General features: G+C 33.7%; 2 protein-coding genes across 3 annotated transcripts; both read left to right on the forward strand.

Annotated features, from left to right (window-relative positions):
* Window positions 1–91: 91 nt before the first annotated feature.
* LOC123557952 (cyclin-I-like) lies at window positions 92–13,042 on the forward strand. Its single transcript, XM_045349781.2, has 7 exons — window positions 92–260; window positions 2,823–2,969; window positions 4,076–4,204; window positions 4,842–4,916; window positions 6,348–6,488; window positions 6,816–7,046; window positions 7,430–13,042. Exons 2-7 carry the CDS (start codon window positions 2,853–2,855, stop codon window positions 7,712–7,714), a joined length of 978 nt encoding a protein of 325 aa, XP_045205716.1. The 5' UTR covers window positions 92–260; window positions 2,823–2,852; the 3' UTR covers window positions 7,715–13,042.
* Window positions 13,043–16,227: 3,185 nt separating this feature from the next.
* Window positions 16,228–19,745, forward strand: LOC128557217 (E3 ubiquitin-protein ligase TRIM33-like). 2 transcript variants are annotated; one of them, XM_053544339.1, is made up of 2 exons: window positions 16,228–16,397; window positions 16,978–19,745. In XM_053544339.1, the coding sequence occupies exon 2, from the start codon at window positions 17,062–17,064 to the stop codon at window positions 17,983–17,985; it is 924 nt and encodes a 307-aa protein (XP_053400314.1). In that variant the 5' UTR covers window positions 16,228–16,397; window positions 16,978–17,061; the 3' UTR covers window positions 17,986–19,745. The 2 variants fall into 2 exon arrangements, with proteins under 2 accessions (XP_053400314.1, XP_053400313.1); XM_053544338.1 differs by lacking the exon at window positions 16,228–16,397 and adding an exon at window positions 16,436–16,773.
* Window positions 19,746–21,429: the final 1,684 nt, after the last annotated feature.

Here is a 21,429-nt window from a genome sequence, read left to right on the forward strand (position 1 = left end):
GCGAGTTCAATATGCAACAAAATTTGGAAAGTGATACTGACATCGTCAAGTAATTAACAAATTCCTAGCTCATGAATACACCACAATTTGTGTATCAGGAAAATTTAGGAAACCATTTTGGGAAGCTTATCTTTATTTTTTCTTCTTTTTCTTTTGTCATTTTCTCAATAGAGATGGAGAGAAACGGCCAGTAAATGTAGAGAAGAGAAGCAGGGGACCAGAGGAACACTTTGGTTCAAGCTTTTGCTTGATTTCGCCAGGTAATTAGTCAAATTTTGCATTTTAATCACTGTTTACTTGGGTCAGCAGTTTGGCCTAAATTACAAATTATTGTAATTTCCCAATTTTTCGCTTTTGGGAGTAATTACATTCTTTACACACTGATAATGATGTACTACTTACTAACATATCTGTTGTCAGTAATGAACATTACTTGTTCTTGACACGGTATCAGTCTTATAAATTTCGAAACTTCCATATATAAGTACATGCAATTATGCAAGTAAGCAAATATATATGACTGATGCAATTTTATCATTAATTCTAACAAAAGTGTAAATATGAGAAATGATTTATTAAGTGTTTTCATCAACATAGCTGAAGTTAATAAAGGTAAATGTAATGTTTCTTCTTTTTTTTGAAATACTGTAATGAACTTGAGCTCTGCAGACCCCGTGTTCACAAAACATTTTCAGTCTCAGCTGAGTTTGATAATGAAACTTTATTTGTCATCTGTGTCTTAATAGCATATTTTAAACTAATTTTTAAGTTAATAACTATGATGAAGTGGCTATTCCGTAATGATGGTCATTCTAAGTTGGAATTTAACCTTTTAGTTTTAGTAAAATTGATATTAAAATTTCAAACTCAAACTCAGCTGAGACCGAAAATTGTTTTGTGAACACGGGGCCTTGTCCCCACAGTACCAGTATTTGCTGGTAAGTTAATAGTCTCTTTTTGAAACAGTGAACTTGAGCACTGTGCCAATTATTGGCTGGTACCCATTTACAGCAGGGTCAACTGAGGCAATTCCGATGAAGTGCTTTGCTCACGGACAGACCATATAAAAAGAGTATGAACGAGGGATGATGTTATATTCATAAATTTTGGGTTTTACAAAATCTTTGATAAACTACAGGGTGTCATATCTGTCTGAAGTATGTCAGAGAGAATGGTTTGAAAGATTTCAAGCAAGTAAATTGTCCTGGAATAGGAAGTACCCATAAGTTTCAATGTCTGGTACTGTGTTAGACTCCCTGAAATGTTTGAATATTGCTTAATGAGAAAGTGTTTTAAATGTGGTTGCATTGGTTTTAAAATGGATACAGAATTTGACAGTTTGGTTTATAAAGCATATACAAAATTTTGCAGTGGTAGAAAGTAGACATCTGAGTTGGTGGGTAAGAATTTTGATGAGAACTGAATTTTAACAGTTTTCACAATCTCATAACAAATGTACAAGTACTGGTCAGAATTTTGGAGGGTGCAGTCATTAAAAAGTGTTTTACAGAAGTTATTCACTTATTGGAGCTTTCTCTCTAAAAAAAAGAGGTTTTAAAACTAACTTCAGCTTGCTAGCATTGCAAAAGTATCAAGGCCAAAAGTAAATGTTCAAGTAGCGAATTTGAATTACAGTGATTGATTGTTGCAGTTTTAAAAAAAAATGTACTGTGGCAAACAAAGTGAATCTGTTTTTGAAAGGAGCATTTTGCTTACTAGTTTGTTTCACATTTTTACTTTTTATACATGTTTTATACATTTTTAGCTCATCTGATTTTTTGAAAAAAAATGATGAGTTATTGTCATCACTTGAGCGGTTGTCGGCGTCGGCGTCTGCGTCGGCGTTGCCTGGTTAAGTTTTATGTTTAGGTCAGCTTTTCTCCTAAACTATCAAAGCTATTGCTTTGAAACTTGGAATACTTGTTCACCATCATAAGCTGACCCTGTATAGCAAGAAACATAACTCCATCTTGCTTTTTGCAAGATTTTTGGCCCCTTTTGTACTTAGAAAATATCAGATTTCTTGGTTAAGTTTTATGTTTAGGTCAACTTTTCTCCTAAACTATCAAAGCTTTTGCTTTGAAACTTGGAATACTTGTTCACCATCATAAGCAGACCCTGTACATCAAGAAACATAACTCCATCTTGCTTTTTGCAAGAATTATTGCCCCTTTTGGACTTAGAAAATCAGTTTTCTTGGTTAAGTTTTATGTTTAGGTCAGCTTTTATCCTAAACTATCAAAGCTATTCCTTTAAAACTTGCAACACTTGTTCACCATCATAAGCTGACCCTGTACAGCAAGCAACATAACTCCATCCTGCTTTTTGCAAGATTTATGGCCCCTTTTGGACTTAGAAAATATCAGATTTCTTGGTTAAGTTTTATGTTTAGGTCAACTTTTTCTCTTAAACTATCAAAGCTATTGCTTTAAAACTTGCAACTCTTGTTCACCATCATAAGCTGACCCTGTACAGCAAGCAATATAACTCCATCCTGCTTTTTGTAATAATAATTGCCCCTTTTGGACTTAGAAAAATCATTTTCTTGGTTGAATATTATGTTTAAGTCAACTTTTCTCAAAAACTATCAAAGCTATTGCTTTAAAACTTGCAACAGTTTTTCACCATCATAAGTGGACACTATACATCAAGAAACATAACTCTATCTTGCTTTTTGCAAGAGTGATGGGCCTTTTTAGACTTAGAAAATCATGGGTAGGACAATATTTCTATTATAAAAAAAAAATCAGATGAGCGTCAGCACCCGCAAGGCGGTGCTCTTGTTTCATCAGTAATAGGTAACATAAGTTGTTTATTTTCAGGGAACTTTTTAGCAACTAGGGGTTATAATCATGAAGCTATACAATGGTTTGGACGCGCAGCGTCTCATGAAGATGCTGAAGGACACGCTGATGAAAGAACAGGAACAGTGGAAACCAGTGCATTATAAATCAAATACCGGGGCTTCTGTAAGTGGCTCATTATTCATAGAAAAGTGTTATCTGATCATTTGATTTATTATGATTTATGAATAAATTATACTATTTATAGTTAACATGCAAATTTTTGTATTATTGACTTACTAATGTGATAAATTGATAGATCTTTATAATATAATGATAGTTATTAATATATGTTATGTACTGAAGTGAACAGGTAATTTTTATGCTATTGAAACTGGTTAATTTTTGTCTTTTACTTTTCTACACAGTGTTTTCCATGACTCCATAAAAATAGACTTTGGAAAACCACAAACTAAAATTAGTATACATATCATTAACATGAAACACAGTCGTGCATTATGTATAGTTATTTGTGCTTACATCATAGGACACTCATTGTCACTATTGAATGTCGTAAGCTAGATGTAATGTTATCAGGAAGTGTTATGAAGTGTTTGTGGCAGTATCTACAAAGTAAACAGTACTAACTGATTTACCTGATAAGATTGCTAATGTTAAATAACAGTTTTTAAGTAGGACAAAGTATTTGTTTTGTGAGGTCAATGACATGCTATCGTTGAATTTTAAAACCTTACCAGTTAGACAGGCCTTGAAGTACAATGCTATATTTGCAGTTATTAGATATACATTTTTCAGTTTAGAGACAATGGTGTGGTGGCACAATTGAAAATATTTGTTACACGGTATAATAGCGTCCCGTTAAATAGATATTAAAATTTAAATACATTTTTGATAACAGTCCAAGGTTAAAAAATATACAAAATTAAATTTAATATAGATATCAGTTGCCTGTAGAGAATAATGTAAACACCTTTGAAACTGTTTATCATGAAAAGGGCATCATATAAGTCTGGTATAATATAATATATAAATTAATAATATATAACAACAGCTGTACAGACAAGGTTCATTAATTTAACTGTTATCTCTTTTTATTTGGATAAACATTGCTATGTTGTTACATAATGCTATGTAATCATATATAACATCCAATTAAATGGTAGACAAAATGAACTATGTCATGTAAATATATAGAAATAATACTAGGTAGACTTAGACTATGTTGTCTTTTCAATTTTGCAAATAACAAATGGTTATTAAACTGATTATAGGAAACTGGTGGAATACATCGTGATGAAGTTGTCAGCTGGTTAATTTGTTTGAACAGACGTTTCCACTTTACTCCAGAAACTGTGGCCCTCGGTGTGGCCCTTACAGACCGCTTCCTGTCTCTGGTAAAGGTAAGGCCCAATCCTGCGTTGGAATATCTATGTCTTTACAAATGTCAGTCATTTCTTCTCTCCCTTCTCAATCCTACTCGCCTGTGCAAATGTGCTATAAAAGTCAATTATGGCCTTGGTTTTGCAGACATGTGTTTATTGTTGAACACATTTTTACATCCAAACTTAATGCAAATCAAGTGCGGAAAGTTATATAGCAGATAATAACAAAATTTGTTTTCTTCTGAACATTATTATATGGGGTGATATGTTCAACCAGAGACTTAACATAGTATTGTTAGCTTGACTATTCGAGGAGCAGATAGATCTAGCTATTGCCCTCAACTGTTTGTTGGCATCCATATCCTGATTGGGTTGTTTTTTCTCACAGTAACCACTTTCGGGAATGGATTGAAAACTTCACACACCTGCTCACTGTGATGACCTGACATGCATTGCACAGGTTCCATAACTCTGTTTGCTTTTTATGCACCCCGCCTTTTTTCCTCCAACAGCTTTTGATCAAGCTAAAATGTTAAACTTCCACTTTCACTTTAAGCTTTTTCACACTTAACAATTTATACTAGTGTGTGGCAAGAAAAACGAAAGATCAAACTTTTTTGTTTTGTTTTTATGAAAATGTTCTGGTTTGTTCCAGGTTCGTCCAAAGTACATTCAGTGTGTGGCTATCAGCTGTTTCTATGTTGCTGCCAAAACATTGGAAGAAGATGAGGTTGGTTTATGTTTTGTTAAAAATATACACGTTTCATTTAATTAAGGAAAGCTAGTGTTGGTCTTATTCATGTGGCAGGTACATGTATGGGCAGTTGAGTGCCTGGCTCCAAACCTGGAAGTCTTTGGTATTTGTGTTGGAATATACTTGAATGATTTCCACAGTATCTTAAAAGTTGAGTACTAATAAAGACCACTAAATGTGCGTAATTTTAAAAGTTGTCAGTCTGATTTGTTCGAAAATATTCTGGCAAAAAAAGATTAAGCTGCAATTTATGTGTGTTATTTGACGCTGAAATTTAAAGGAATGTGTGGACGTTTGCCAGATTAAGATGCAAAAAAGTTGAAAGCTGTATTGACAGATGCACCATATTTTAAATGTAAAAAATGTACTGTTATTAAAATGTATGCCAAAATCTGGTAAAGAGGTATGCCAAAAACTCGGAAAATCAGGGTAAACAAAACGTGACATTTATTCCTACATCAGCTGGTGATATTTACTAAACAGCTGTAACTGAAGCACACAGAAGTGATCATCATTTGAGAAATGTCTCCCAAAGTTGAAAGTCATGTCAATTGTAGGTGTTGTTTAAACATTTAGTAAAAAAATTAGCTGCGGCAGGAATGCTTATGTGGACTGTTTTTGCTTGCTCTGCTTTATAATAAATGCTGAAAAGTTTATGATTGTGTTTTAAAATAGTAAATGAAAAAATAATGTCATAGACTGTGGGGGTTTATTGCAAAGCTTTTAGATATTATTGTGTTTAAACTTTAACTGAATTTAAAGCTACTTGTTTATAGATTGCCTGAAAATTTTCATGTTTCTCATATGGTGAAAACATTTAATTACGTGGGCATACAAATTAGTGGTGTTTCAATAAAAATTGCTAATGTTCTTGGACATAAATTTTGTGGGTTTCAAGACCCAGTAATGGGAAATTTTGTTTGTATAGATTATATTACTCAGCTTGACCTAACCACAAAATCCATGAAAATTAGTCTCCCTACAAATATGAATGATTGTACAGTACTTAAGTTTTGCAGAAAAGTTCTGATTTTTTTGTTTTTGTTTTTTGAACAAAAGAGCAGCAAAGTTTTACATAGGATACTACAGTGATTTCAGTTAAGAAGGCCAGAACAGCTAATTAGCTAATTTGTGGATTTTAGTGTTTAGATTGTATAAATAGGAATGCTTTTTTTCCTGTGGTATTTAATTTTGTGGAGTGCTACAACTTGGCAACCTGTGAAAGTTAGTTTCACATGAATATTAATGAGTATATGAAATGATTTACATATGTGATTTAAAGCATAAAGTTAGTCTTACAGACTCTATCAAAGTTCACTTTTTTAAGAGATTTTGTGGTATCTTTATCCATTTCTAGCATCAGTTCATAGAGATATTTTGTAAATGATTGTTTCTTCTGTTTTGCAGGTAATACCCAGTGCAGTGGATCTTGTGAAGACGAGTCAGTGCGGATGTGCCGTGTCCGACATTCTCCGCATGGAAATGATTGTACTTAACAAGTTACAATGGAGCGTTAAAACCGTCACACAGATAGACTTCCTTCATATTGTAAGAATTCGTAGTTATCTGTACTGGTAAACACAGCATGGAATCAAAAGTGTTAAGCTCTTTAAAAATTCTTCCAGTAACTTGAAATAACTTGACACTGTACAAAGCATTCTGCTTGGTATGATGTCGTCTTGATGTTGTATATTTCCTTACTTCTTATAGACCCCTTAAAACAAGTTTGTTGTTACTTTACTCAATTAGGTCCATTAAAAATGGCTTGGTTAAATAGATGAGTGCTTCCAAAACGTAAGTGATAAAAGCTTTTTATGCAAGAAATTTATTATTAGTGTAAACAAAATGTTAAATTTTGCTTTCATTACATTTCAGATCCACTCGTTGCTGATGTGTTACTACCCCCAGTTGCTAGAGGGCGTGGTGAACATGACACCATCGCGACACCTGTCAATCCTGTCTCGGAACGTATTCCACTGCCTGTGTAACCACAAGATGGTCGGCTTCCGACCTATTACTCTCACGCTGGCCATAATCAGTTTAGAACTTGAACAGATTACGCAAGCATGGCTCTCCATTATCAACACAGTGCAGAAGATGGCGGATGTAAGTTGCTGATCATTAAAGGACTATTTACTTCCTTTTGAAATGTGCTGCACAAAATGAGATGTGAAAAGTAAAGCTAAGTACAAATCAGATATGCAAAATTAGGCTGCAAGCTTTTAAACCAATGCAACTGCCTTGACTGTCGTAACTTTAAAGGTCTATAATAACCAGTGCTGCACAAAATGTGGTGTTCGAAATCAGGCTTTTAGCTTTAATTAGTTTACAGGATCTTCATCTTTGTAATATCATGTCTTTGTATAATTATATGATTTTTTTCCGTCAAAGGAAAATGAATTCGTATGTAGCAAAGAGAGATACGTTTGTATTTTGTAGAATAGAAAATTAGGTTTTTTTTTTCATCCATATTGTTTTTTTTTCTGCAGGTGGAGATTGACTCTCTCATTCGTTGTCGAGAAATTGCTGCTCAAATCCTCAAAGACAAGAACATGCTACCTACAGGGTACCAGTTTAAAACTAATCCAGTCGCTACATGTGGTACCATAGCAAGATCAAGATCATTTAAGCGAAAGGTGGACCTTGTCGATCTTGAGGAAGAGGTTTACGATGGAATAAAACGTCTGTATAATGAGGATCAGGGCGGTTCTGAAATAGGACTTGACGATGAAGCGTCGGTGTTTACAAAAGCTAATCCTGTCCGTGCCAATTAACTCATAATTTTTCATCCGTGTAAATGGTTTCGTCAATACATTTTCATCGTACACAGCCAAAAGGTGTAAAATTAGTGTAATGTCAGACTAATATGTGTTATTGGGACTGTCAAGTGTGTAGATTTAGTTGTTTTCATTCCATATTTGGAGAATTATAGATAATTGAAGGTATAGAATGTAGAGATGTGTTTTTGATGTTGGAAAGATATGTCAGAAAACCATTTATGCCTGAATGTTATTCTTTGAGAAAATGAATTTTCGTAAACATACTAAAAGATTTTGAATTAATAAACGTTTTATAATGTTTTTTTTAACTCATTGGCTTCTTTTCTGTTCTTGGTTTTCTTTTTTGTTGAATGTTATGATAGACTGTGATAGATTTTATAGATTTTGTTTTAATATATTAATTATTGTTGGGAAGGGCAATAAAGTTAAGTATTGAACTGTTGATCTTTGTGTATGTCTTTTTACGCATAACTTCTCTCTTATATCATTTTAATTTCTTTTATTTCCTAACTTTCATTTCTTAATGGATAGAAAAGAAGCCTTTTTGATGTTTTAGTTAAACAGCAAAAAAAAAAAACATAGCTGGTTTAAAAAAAAAAGTTGGGTGCTTTGCAACATTTTAAGTATTTAAGAATCATTTTGATAAATACATGAAGTTGAAATATATCTGCTAAAGCATTGTGCTAAGGTATTATTTAAAATGGACCTGGTAATTTAAGTTATTAAATTTTTAAAGATTGAACAGAATTTATAGTTGAAAATATAAGCACATGGTGGATACAGTTGCTTAGACGAATGTAAGCTTATTCTGAATTTTAAAAAATTGCAAAATATTTTTTAAGTTGTGTAGAACATTTGTTTTGAATTCATAATTGATTGATAGTAAGAGGCTGATGCTAAATGTTGCAGAGTGACTCTGTGGATTTTATATTGGGTTATTCTGATTACGTCAGATATTAATTTGAATAGTGAGGGTGAAAACTGTTTTTTTTTTAAAAAAAACAATCTTGAAATTATGTAACCTTCTTGTAAATGGTTTGAATTGGTATTGGATTTTGTTAGTAGTGATAATGGTTTGATTGACGCAAGCTGAAGTATAAGAGGGCGGAAACAGTTACTTTATTTGGGGTTTAGTTGTCTCCGGGGATGGAGAGTAATGATTAATGTCGTACATTTTGGTACAATTTCAGAAAAAAAGCCACCATTTTGTTGTATTTGGTAGTTTATATTCTAATGATAAAACTTACTGAAAATTTGGAATTAGGCACCATGTTTTTAAAGAAAAAAAAAATGATCTCCACAAAAAATATAAATATTCCATAAAACAGGGGGCTTAATTCCAAAGAAAAAAAGTTTATAAAAGCAAAATTCTGAAAAAAGAAAAAAAAAATGTTGAAATGCAAGAAAAAAAAATCTCTGTATTTTACCATTGATTATATAAATATATATATTATATCAATAACATGTTGTAATTAAGTGTGTATGTTTTCATCATCTTTTTAACAAAGGCAAAGAAACCTTTTTTAAAGTGCTATTCATTTTAAAGTAGAACTGTCTGGTTCTTTATCATGTATTTCACTTGAATTATACTTGACCTGTTTTATTATTATTTCAGCAAGTAGACAAATGAATAAATGCGAAATTTCTTTTAATATTGTAACTTAGTATTTTAAAACTGTGCCAAACAGATGTACCAGAAGACCTTTTAAGGAATTAATCAAGAAACACAAAAGGAACAAAAGTTGCAATCCTTTATCTGCTAAAGTGTACAAACTGGGGAACTTTGTTAAAGTTATATTGTCAATTTTCATTGTTGTAAACTTGAACTTCACTGAACTTTGTTTAATATGAGACTCTGGTGCGATGCTTGGTACAGTGGTATTTTAATCTCGGAACAATATTTAGTTTTTATGAAAACAGATGTAAATTTATTGTTGTTATATATGTACAGGTATAGTGTTTTGAATGTACAGGTATGTTATGATGTAACTTTTCAAGGGCAGATATATTAACGTGAGCCTGTTACAAATACACTAGTGTAAATATTTTATCCACTGTAAATATCTGTACATAAATGTAACAAAATACGAGTACCGGTATTTTTTCATGAGATTTCAATTTTCATATAAGTGAACAAGCATTAAAATTCATGTGAGGTGAGAGTTTTGCATGTTCATATTAAATACCCATTGTAAATGCACCCATTATAAACTTTCTGTAATAAAACATTCATTATAAGTTGGTATCCATGTCTCAAATACCAATACATGCTACATTTTTTGCATAGGTTGGTAAGCAGTTGTCAATTTTGTACATATTTTGCCTTCATTGGTAAAGATAATACACAAGTAACTGTAAAAGTTAGGTCTAAAGTGATGAAGTGTCCAAGAATAATACTGTTCTGTATGAACCAAAACTTGCATAATCTTCTTTTTTGATAGGTATTTCAAAAAAAGAATCAAAACTGCATTAAATAGGAAGAAAGCTGAAACAACGAATAAATTGAGAGGAAGTTAGAATTGTTTGAAAGAAAGTAAGAGAGAAGAGTAAACGAAAAAAGAATTGTGAAGCTGTTATAGCTCAGGGATCTACTTGTATTTTATTCCAGTAAAATGTTAATCTCAACTATAGATCAATAGATGGGCATGATTGTACACATAAGTTGCGCCATGAACACCAATTCGGCCTGATTTTCAATCATTTCAGTCAGGCTAGTTGTACACACATCAATTCAGTTTATCTGCGAGACGTGCTGAACAGCCCGATTGAAACATCATGGTTAATTTCAGTGTACCGATCACATGCAATGGATATCCCTGTGTGGTATGAATCAAGTCCATCTTTTATGTCTTTTCATTTTTTTTCTGAACAAGCTGAGAGAAAGTTAGAAATGTTTTATGTTACTGATAGCACTGCTTTACATTTTGTACTGTATTTTTTCAGTTTTGATTTTTAATGTTACAAAGTTCATAGAGTAACAGAAAATGTACAAATGTGTGAAAGTCTTAACGCTTGGCGATCTTTGCAGTAATTGAACTGATTACTAGAATTACTCTACAATTAAAACTGTGTAATTGCAACAGTGAGTTGGAGTGTGATTTAAAGGATTGGACATGAGATGACAACTGGTAGTTGCCTAGCAGTTACCTAGTTTCATTTGCTTTATTAGTTGTTTGCCTTTCAAGCAAATCTGCATACAGGGAAAAACTGTGAAATGTAAGTTGATGATTGTGTTTATAGATAAACTAGGGTGCATTAAACAAGAGTGTATGTATATATCCTTGCTGAACTCAGTAATAAGCAGATGTTTACACAGTTTTAAGCATTCACAGCAAGACTTTCCTCAGCTGATTTTTATTTTTCAATGAGAGTGAGCTCTAGTATTTTATTATTGTCAAAATTTGTTTGTGCCATCTTAAGTTTTAACAACCGTGGTACGGTCATTATTGAAAATTGTTAAGATTTAAGTTCTAAATTTGTTATGTATTTAAGTATTGTAGAGTCAGTGTGCAATAACAAATAAAGTGGACCAACTGAAAAGTTGTAACTTTTTTTCTGGCAGTTAGTTTTATGAAATCCGAGAGTGTATTATAGCTAAAGTGCAAACATGTTGAACCTTTTGAACCACTTTTAAGGTCTGGAGTTTGGAACAAAAAAAGTAATGTTAACAAAGAACTCGAATTTTTTCACTGGATTTAAATGGTTTATTTTCTTATTGTATTTGGATATATATGGTAAATAAGATTGTAGTTAATATAAAAAATGAAGAAAGACTATTTTGTATGTGCTTAGCTGTTTGTTGTACGTGGGCATTAAATAGCATCTAAAATGTGTTGGTCTTGCAAGCTTCCAATTTGTAGCTTATTGTATGCCTTTTTGTAAAAGTGTTTTGTGGGTGAAGATTTTCTTTAATATGTACAAGGTTAAAATCGCAGGGGAAACATGTAGTAGTTTGACTTAAATGATAAATATACACAATCTAAAAATAGTATGTTTGAGATGTTCTTGGGAAAGTGAACATCAGTTTTTTTAAATGTTCACCCTGTTAATGCAAAAATCTTTATTCTGCTGATATTAGTACAATTCTAATGTTTTCTTGCACTGACAGGATATCATGTTAAATATATATGCTGTGCTGGTGTTTGTGCACTAACAGGATGTAGGGTAGCAATAATTCACTTGGAAACTTGATGGCTCAAATGGTTTGTCTGCAGTTTTAGTGTGTGTATTGAAATGGTAGTTAAAATCAAGGAAAAAATGTCAAAAGGCTATTGTTAATTGGTAATATCGAGATATGTACATGTATATCTGGTCAGTGTGCACTAGTTGAATTTTATGAAACATGTGGAGAGCTTAAAACAAAACTGGTGTATCTATATTTGGGATAATTGATGTAGATACAAGCGTTTATCATTCCAACATGATGTCAATTATGTCACGAATGACCCCTGTTTAATATGTCTAACAGAAGCGTAATCAAAGTAAAAAAAATGATGAGATTCTATTACTTTTATGACAGTTCTATTAATAGTATAATTGTGCTATTAATAGAATAAACTGTTTATAATGTAAAGAATATTACTGTTTATATGGTGTTTTTGCATTTAATTAATGTTACACGAGAGAACAGACATTTTCTGAAATGTGTGTAAGCTGATTATTTAGATCTGATTCTGAGTATTATGAAAGCATTCCAAATAATGATAAAATGAAAGTTGCATCCTCCGTAAAACAACACTATTTGGAAGATAAAAAAATAAATTTATTTTTTTATTAGTAAGTCAAGAAATTATGCCAGGTGGAAAGAATTATCTGCCTTGCTAAGGAGGTCTTTTTTAGCTAGAGGTGATTGACCTAGGACCATCTTGGCCCTCTTGTTTTAGCTAGAGTTGTTGTTAGCAAAGGGTACTCTGTTTTTAATCACCTGTTAGATATTTGTTAAATTTAATTATATTTGACTTCTACAATGATATAAAAGGTTAAATCTAATTAACACCAGTCATATAGATATTATGTCAGCATTTGTTAGCATGTTAAAGATTTTATTTAACTTGGAAATAAAATGTAACCCAAAGTAGATTATTTAGTGGTATATTGTATGTCACAGTAGTTTTCATTTATTTAGCAAAGCCATTGTCTTGCTCTTCACTGCTGAAGGCAGGGCATTGAAGTAAATATTGTTTTGTTGGAGATATTTAGCAGTAGAATATGTATGTAAAAGGATTACATTATAATACATTTAAGTTGTTAACGATTCTTTTTGAAATGTTATACATCCTATTTTACCATTGTCAAAATAAATATTTTTTATTTGGTGGCAAATGAGGTGTTTCTTATTTCTTTTGATTATGGTACAGTTTTATGGTTTAGCAGGCACCTAATGTGAAAGTCTTGGAGATCGAGTGATTGGAGTTGTGATATCCAGTAATTTGCATCTCAGCTCAGTTGGTTTGGAACCTTGCCTTTCAGCTAGCTATAAGAGAGCCTGTGATAAAATATAGGTGCTTTTAATGCCCAAAATGGATTCTGGAGTATTTTTCACCATCTTCCTTGACCAGTAAAAAGCATACCGTACTCGCTAGCCCAATGGTAGAGCGTCTGCTTCGAGTGTGGGTGGGAGGTCGTGGGTTTGATCCCCGGCCGCGTCATGCGTGAAAATGGTACCAGTAGCTCCCTTGCTTGACGCTCAGCATTAAAAGGAAAACTGGCTTCTCTTCTGTCATACCCTCGTGGTGATGGATTCCATCAGGAGCGAGGTGTCGAGAGTGATTAATATAAGTTGTAGAACTTGCTTCACAATCGACCTAAAATGAATTATGTTTTAAGTAAACCATGTGACAGTAAATTTTGTCTGACCAAAGCAAAAAGGCACTAAATACATATAAGCCTGTCCTGTCGAAATCTTGCGGCTTGCATATTCCTTGTGTTGTAAGAAAATGCTTCTGTTTATAGCCTACCTGAACTTTGTTTAGGTTGAGCTACTAGTATAGGTGGATGGTCTACCATCCTGTATCAACATCTTTTTCTCATAGCCTGTCCATCCGCTCTTTTCCTTCAGATGACATCTCCTGAAACTAGTTGTCAGAATTGCACCAAACTTGGTCAGTAGCATCCTGATATGGTCCTATTAAGTTTATTCATATTTTTCAGCTTGGACCCTTTTAGGGACCATCAGAGCTAGAATAGGAAAAACATTTAAATGACTTCCCATTAACAACTTGATTGATCTTCATCAAACTTGGTCTGTAACATCAGTATAAAGTCTTCTCTGAAATTTGTTCAAAATGAGCGCTTGGGCCCTTTAAGTGGTTGCTTTTAGTTTAAAATAGAAGAACCTTAAAACAAACTTTTTCTCATTAACCATTCAATGGATTTTCACCAGGCTTGATCTGTAGCATCATTTTAAGGTCATTTTACAAATGTGTTCTAATGGGTGCCCTTGGGGTTTTCAGGGACTGCCAGAGCTAAAAACAGAAATACCTTCAAATGACTTCGACTCATGAAGCACTTGATGAATCTTCGTCAAATTTGATCTGTAGAATTATTATTATAACTTAAGGTCTTCTTGCAGACTTGAGCTTAGCCCCTATTAGAATCTACTAGGGCTAAAAATAGAAATACGTTTAAATGACTACTTGATGGATCTTTATCAGTCTTAGTCTGAAGCTTCATTGAAAGATTGTCTCCCTTATATATTCAAATGCGTACTCTAAGCCCCTTTTTGGGCCACAAGAGCTCAAAATAGAAACACCTTTAAGGAACTTCTTTTCGCGAACTGCTTGATTGATCTTCATCACACTTAATCTGTAGCATCGTCGTAAGTTCCACTCCCAAATTTATTCAAATGGGGACATGGCCCCTTTCAGGAGCCGCCAGAGCTAAGAATAGAAGAACCTTCAAACAACCTCATGAATAGCTGTACCAAACTTGGTCTGTAGCATTATTTTAAGGTCACTCCAAAACGCATTCAGGTCGGGTACTCAGAGCTAAATAAAGAAGTACTTTAAACTGTTTCTTCTCATGAACCTCATTATCAGGTCCTCTCCCAATTTTATGCAAATGGGGGCACTTGACCCCTATTTGGGACTGCTAGAGGATTAAAGAAACCTTCCAAAATACCATTAGCCTGCTTAAGTTGTCATGTGCGTTTTCTTGTCGAGCCCGCTTGCGGAAGCGAAGATATAATTGTCCAAATGGCTGTTCGGTGTATGTGCGTGCGTCCGTCCGTCCGGATTTGTTTGTCCGGGCCATAACAGCAATCTTGTTTATATTTGGCATGCATGTTAACCTCAATGAGACGGAGTGTCATGCGCAAACACCAGGTTCCTATGTCAAAGGTCAAAGTCACAGTTAGAAGTCAAAGGTCATGTCAGATCTTGTCCGGCCCATAACTCTGACATGCATTGAGGAATCTTGTTTATATTTGGCATAAATGTTTAACACAATGAGACCGAGTGTCATGTGCAAATCCCAGGTTCCTATATGTCAAATGTCAAGGTCACAGTTAGGGATCAAAGGTCATTTTAGAGCTTGTCCAGGCCATAACTTTGATAAGTATGAAGCAATCTTTTTTTCGTAAATGTTCACCTCTTTGAGACGGAGTGTCATGCACAAACCTCGGGTCCCTATCTCAAAGGTCAAGGTCACACTTGGGGGCTCAGAGATCATTTAAGAGCTTATCCGGGCTGTAACTTTGCCATGCTTAAAAGCAATCTGGTTTTTTTTAGCTCAACTGACTTTTTGAAGAAAAAAAAGATGAGTTATTGTCATCGCCTGATCGGCAAAATAAATGATCTAGTACGTAAATTGTGGTATGATTACAGTAAAGCAACAGCAAAATTCAAGAGTAGAATACAAAGTAGAACATATGCAGATCTTGTTTATAAAACTTTCTTTGTCAGTCAAGAAAACATGACAATCTTGTAATTATTTCTTTTAAACTTATCGGCTTCCAGTATAGAGTAAATAGTTAATGTATGTACTTATACATGTCTTACTACAAGTATAATAGATAATTCAACATCTGTACTTACTCTATACCACTTTAAATTCTAAAATTTTACAAGATGTGATGTCTGTGTGAATTTCAGTTATATCCCGCCAAAATGCATTAAAGATGGCTGACAATTCTCATGTTTCCCTCCAAAAATGTTACAGCTGTAATTTTGAGACATGACCATTTTACAGCTGTAACTTTCAACAGTAAATATTTTACAGCTGTAAACGGAGACCTTCATATTTTACACCTGAAATTGTTAACTGTATTTCTGATCAGTTTTCCACTTACAGGTCTTTTACAGTTGTAATTTCAAAATACAGGTCTTTTACAGACGTTTTACAGCTGTAAAACAGGTCCCTTTTTCGTACAGGAATTTTCATTAGATAATATGACATAGCATTCAACCGCCGATAAACATTAATTTGCACCTGTCTGCGCATTTTCAGATCGATTTTTTTGTCACGTGATATGAAATTAAATTACATGTTTACATTAGTAACAACGGTTGCCTTATAATCAGCCGTGATTAAAATCAAGTATTGGCGTTCTTTATAATAACTTTTAATAAATGTAGTTTATTTCATGTTTAACGTCATATAAAAGCATCTCTTTTTGCAGTTGAAGTGATTTGGTATTGCTAAGGAGGAAGCTACTAGTACAATTTCTCAAAAACATTTGGTATGTGCTTTCAGTTCATCGACCTTCTAATGTAAAAGTCGGAGGAAATCCCATATTTGAAATTTAGTAAATGCTTACTGTGATGCGCAAATGGCGCATTCACTAAAATAGAAAAAAAGAAACGTTTAGTTGAGTAAGAATTACCAGAAAGTGATCTAGTGGAGTTAACTTGAATTTTTTGGAATAATTTGCAGATCTGGATGTCACAGAGGATTAGTGCTTTAATGATGTTCATTGTGCCATGACTTAATACAAGCCTTTTTAAAATGAACATATTGAATCATTTTGTTACAATCGAACAGTTTTTAACAAAATCAATATCTACTGTGCACAGTTGACAATATACTTCCGTGCGCTATTATGGAATGTATGAATGGTAATTCAACGACTGATCAATTTTACAATATAATTTACATTGTTCACATTGTAGTCTATTATTAAAAGTGTAATGTCACATGATCTTTCACATTTTTTTTCTGTCAATGATTTTAACTAAAGCTAAACAATGTCTTGACACATATTAAGAGAACCAGTTGTTTATTAATCTTTAAATTTCAAATTACGTAGTTCTTTGTTACAGAGCCAGGGTAACAGTGACCGGTTGATTTCAACTAGAGGACAACACCAACGTCAAATCAGGTCCCTGGACGAGTCAGCTCAAGAAATGACAGAACCAAATGCAACTGCTATGGATCATGGTGAGGAAATCTTTCAGATGTATTGCGAGCCCTGCTACAGACATGGGGGTACTTTCGTGACGGCGACTGCATTTTGCCCGTCCTGTGTAGATTACTTCTGTGAATTATGCTTAAGCTATCACGGAAGGTTTCTCTCTGAGCATGAATATTTGGACAATGATAAAATGCCTCGGGACATATGTCTTGAAAAATGTTCAACACATGCAAATGAAATTATCAAATTTTACTGCGCTGCTTGCAAGACATTTGCGTGTTCAGAATGTAAGAAAAAGGGCCACAATGTGTCAGCTTCCTGCAAGTTGGAATACCTTTCGGACTTTGTCAACGATCTTGAGATTGAATCAAGTTTGAAGAAGTTAATCTCTAAAAGCGACGACGTTGTGAAAAAAGTTTCAGAAACAGAGCAGCTAATAATGAAAAACCATGAAATCATTAGCGATATTCCTCAAGAAGCCAAAAATACATTAAAGAATGAGACAGAAGCAATGTTCTCTTTTTTTTATAAAGAAATGCAAAACATTGAAGAAGAGATACAGTCAGAAAAGAAACTGGATAATGATCGTATTGAAGGTTTAAAACAAAAATATTATTCGTTGAAGTTTGATATTGACAAGTTGTCCGATACTTACAAGCAGTCCTCAAAGTCTGATAGCAATCAAAAATGTACACATTTCATGAAACTAACAACTTTCAGCCAAGAACTTGAGGGTATGGTAGTCTCTCTACAAGGCGTGCCGAAACAATGTACCTTAAGTGGTGATAAATTGAAGTCTTCTGTCAAAAAGCAGGTAAACGAATTGAGTGAAAGGGTGAAAACAATCGGCACTGCGGTCAGAAAATTCGACACACAAAGCAAAAGAACGAATGACGAAAAATGTGAAATCAATTAATTTCGTCGGCACGAAATTTCATGGTTTTAGCCAAAACGGCAGTTTCATGGGGACGTAAATTCGTGGATTTTCAATTTTTGAAGAAAAAAACAATAATTTCCACAGGAATAGATCTACTAGTAATTCTGTCCTTACATGTGAAACCTACACGTGTCAAACAGCGCTGATTGTAGGACATTTGCCCCCCAGGACATTTGTCCCCCAATGAAAAAATGAACTGCTGGACATTTGCCCCCCAGTTGAAATGGCAGATAGGACATTTGCCCCCCATTGCTTATTTTTGGAATGGACATTTGCCCCCCAATATTTTTGTCCTATATGCCAGTATATATAACTGTATGTTTGGTTGTTTTATTATCAAAATTACTCTAAAAGGCAATTTTCAGTAAAAAAAAGTGTTTTATTGATAATAATTTGTTAAATATGTTAATTACTTTCATGTGTTAAGATAAATAATAGCCTATTATTCAGTAATAAAAGTGCTCATAACAGTGTTATAATTTCTTAATTAGTGCAATGTTTTTAACACTCAAACTTGTTAATTTGGCAATTATCTACTACAAAATTGTATAAAAACAAAGCCATTGTCCCCTAAAATATGACAAATGTCTTGTATCAAGTTCCCAAAAAATCACTGGGGGACAAAACTATTGGGGGGCAAATGTCCGTTTCAGAAATAAGTACTGGGGGCAAATGTCCTATCTACCATTTCAACTTGGGGGCAAATGTCCAGTAGTCCACTTTTTCATTGGGGGGCAAATGTCCTGGGGGGCAAATGCCCGGATCCCAACAGCGCTACCATGGTTACCGAATTTGCAATTTACGCCGCGGGAGATTAGCGAGTGATCATGTGCCAATTAACGACCGCCTTATCTATAATTAAACGACCCCTAATTTGCAAAACTTTTTAGAACTGTGAAATGATGTCAGTACAATTCTAATGGTTTCTTGCACTGACAGGATACCATGTTGTGATAAATACATGTATATATGTTGTGCTGGTGTTTGTGCACTAACAGGATATAGGGTAGCAATAATCCACATGGAAACATGGTGGCACAAAGAGTTTGTCTGCAGTTTCTGTGTGTGTATTGAAATGGTCGTTTAAATCAAGGAAAAATGTCAAAAGGTTATTGTTAATTGATAAGATCGAGATATCTTCATGTATATCTGGTCAGTGGGCACTAGTTGAATTTTATGAAACATGTGGAGAGTTTAAAACAAAACTGGTGTATCTACATTTTGGATAATTGATGTAGATAAAAGCGTTTATCATTCCAACATGATGTCAATTATATCACGAATGGCCCCTGTTTAATATGTCTAACAGAAGCCTAATCAAAGTAAAAATATGATGAATTTTATGACAGTTCTATTAATAGTATAATTGTGCTATTAATAGAATAAACATTTTATAATGTAAAGAATATTACTGTTTATATGGTGTTTTTGCATTTAATTAATGTTAGGCGAGAGAACAGACATTTTTTGAAATGTGTGTAAGCTGATTATTTAGATCTGATTCGGAGTATTATGATAGCATTCCAAATAATGATAAAAAAAATTGCATCCTCCGTTAAACAACACTATTCGGAATATAAAAAAATAAATTTATTTTTTTTTATTAGTAAGTCAAGAAATTATTCCAGGTGGAAAGAATTATCTGCCTTGCTAAGGAGGTCTATTTTAGCTAGAGGTGAGTGACCTAAGACCATCTTGGCCCTCTTGTTTTAGCTAGAGGTGTTGTTAGCAAAGGGTACTCTGTTTTATCTAGTGTGTTCAATTTGATTAAGTATATTGTCTCTTGTAGTTCTATTTAGAACGGTCATTTACAATTGTTTTTATGTTGTCTGTAAAGTTTTACATGTGTAAATGAATGAGACATAAATAAAATAAAATATTCTGTTTTTAATCACCTGTTAGATATTTGTTAAATTTAATTATATTTGACTACTACAATGATAAAAAAAGGTTAAATCTAATTAACACCAGTCAAATAGATATTATGTCAGCATTTGTTAGCATGTTGAAGATTTTATTTAACTTGGAAATAAAATGTAACCCAAAGTAGATCTGTTTAGTGGTATATTGTATGTCACAGTAGTTTTCATTTATTTAGCAAAGCCATTGTCTTGCTCTTCACTGCTGAAGGCAGGGCATTGAAGTAAATATTGTTTTGTTGGAGATATTTAGCACTAGAACATGTATGTAAAAGGATTACATTATAATACATTTAAGTTGTTAACGATTCTTTTTGAAATGTTATACATCCTATTTTACCATTGTCAAAATAAATATTTTTATTTGGTGGCAAATGAGGTGTTTCTTACTTCTTTTGATTACAGTCTTATGGTTTAGCAGGCACTTAATGTGCAATATGCATACAATTACATCAGAGTAGGAGTTTTGGAGATTGCAGTAATTTGCATCTCAGCACGCTTGAGTTGCAAGGAAGCCATTCAGCTAGATATAAGAAAGCCTGTGATATAATATAGGTACCTTTAATGCCCAGAGGGAAATTTGGAGTATTTTTCACCATCTTCCTTTAATAGTTAAAAAGAACACTCGCAATGTGAAAGTAAAATTTGTCTGACCAAAAAGCACTGAACATAGAAAAGCCAGTCCTGTCGAAATCTTGTTTGCACAATCTCGAGGCTTTCATATTCCTTATGTTGTAAGAAAATGCTTCTGTTTATAGCGTGTCTGAACTTTGTTGAGGGTGAACTAGTATAGGGGGATGGTCCGTCATCCTGCATCAACATCTTTTTCCATCCACACTTTTCTTTAGAAGACATCTCCTATGAAACTGCTACTAGTCAGAATTGCATCAAACTTGGTCAGTAGCATCCTGGTATGGTTCTCTTATCAAGTTTTTTTTTCAGCATGGCCCCTTGTTTTGGCCGACAGAGCTAGAAATAAAGAAACATTTAACTGACCTTCACGTGAACAACTTGATTGATCTTCGTCAAACTTGGTCTGTAGCATCAATATAAAAGTCTTCTCTGAAATTGTTCAACTGGAGCGATTGGGCCCTTTTAGAGGGCACTTAAGCTTAAAATAGAAGAACCTTAAAACAACGTTTCATGAACAGCTTTACCAAACTTTCTCTCTAGCATTATTTTAAGGTCTCAACTGGGAGTACTCGGCACCCTTCTAGGGGCCACTAGAGCTAAATATAGAAATACTTTTAAACTGTACCTTGTCATGAACCTCTGAAAGCTTTATCTGTGGCATCATAATCGGGTCCTCTCCCAATTTTATGCAAACGGGGGCACCTGACCCCTATTTGGGACTGCTAGAGGTAAAACAGAACCATTTTAAAGAAACCTTCCAAATACCATTAGCCTGCATGCTTTTAGCTCACCTGTCACATATTGACAAGGTGAGCTTTTGTGATCACCCATCATCCGACATCAGTCCATCCGTGCGTGCGTCAACAATTTC

The sequence above is a fragment of the Mercenaria mercenaria genome, chromosome 5 (assembly GCF_021730395.1).
Source record: "Mercenaria mercenaria strain notata chromosome 5, MADL_Memer_1, whole genome shotgun sequence".
Lineage (NCBI taxonomy): Eukaryota > Metazoa > Mollusca > Bivalvia > Venerida > Veneridae > Mercenaria > Mercenaria mercenaria.

Bases quoted from the DNA above. Each gene is read 5' to 3' on its own strand.
- LOC123557952 (XM_045349781.2), top strand. From the start codon at position 2,853: ATGAAGCTATACAATGGTTTGGACGCGCAGCGTCTCATGAAGATGCTG. The intron at 4,917-6,347 runs GTTGGTTTATGT...TCTGTTTTGCAG, and splicing joins AAACATTGGAAGAAGATGAG to GTAATACCCAGTGCAGTGGA. The intron at 7,047-7,429 runs GTAAGTTGCTGA...TTTTTTCTGCAG, and splicing joins CAGTGCAGAAGATGGCGGAT to GTGGAGATTGACTCTCTCAT.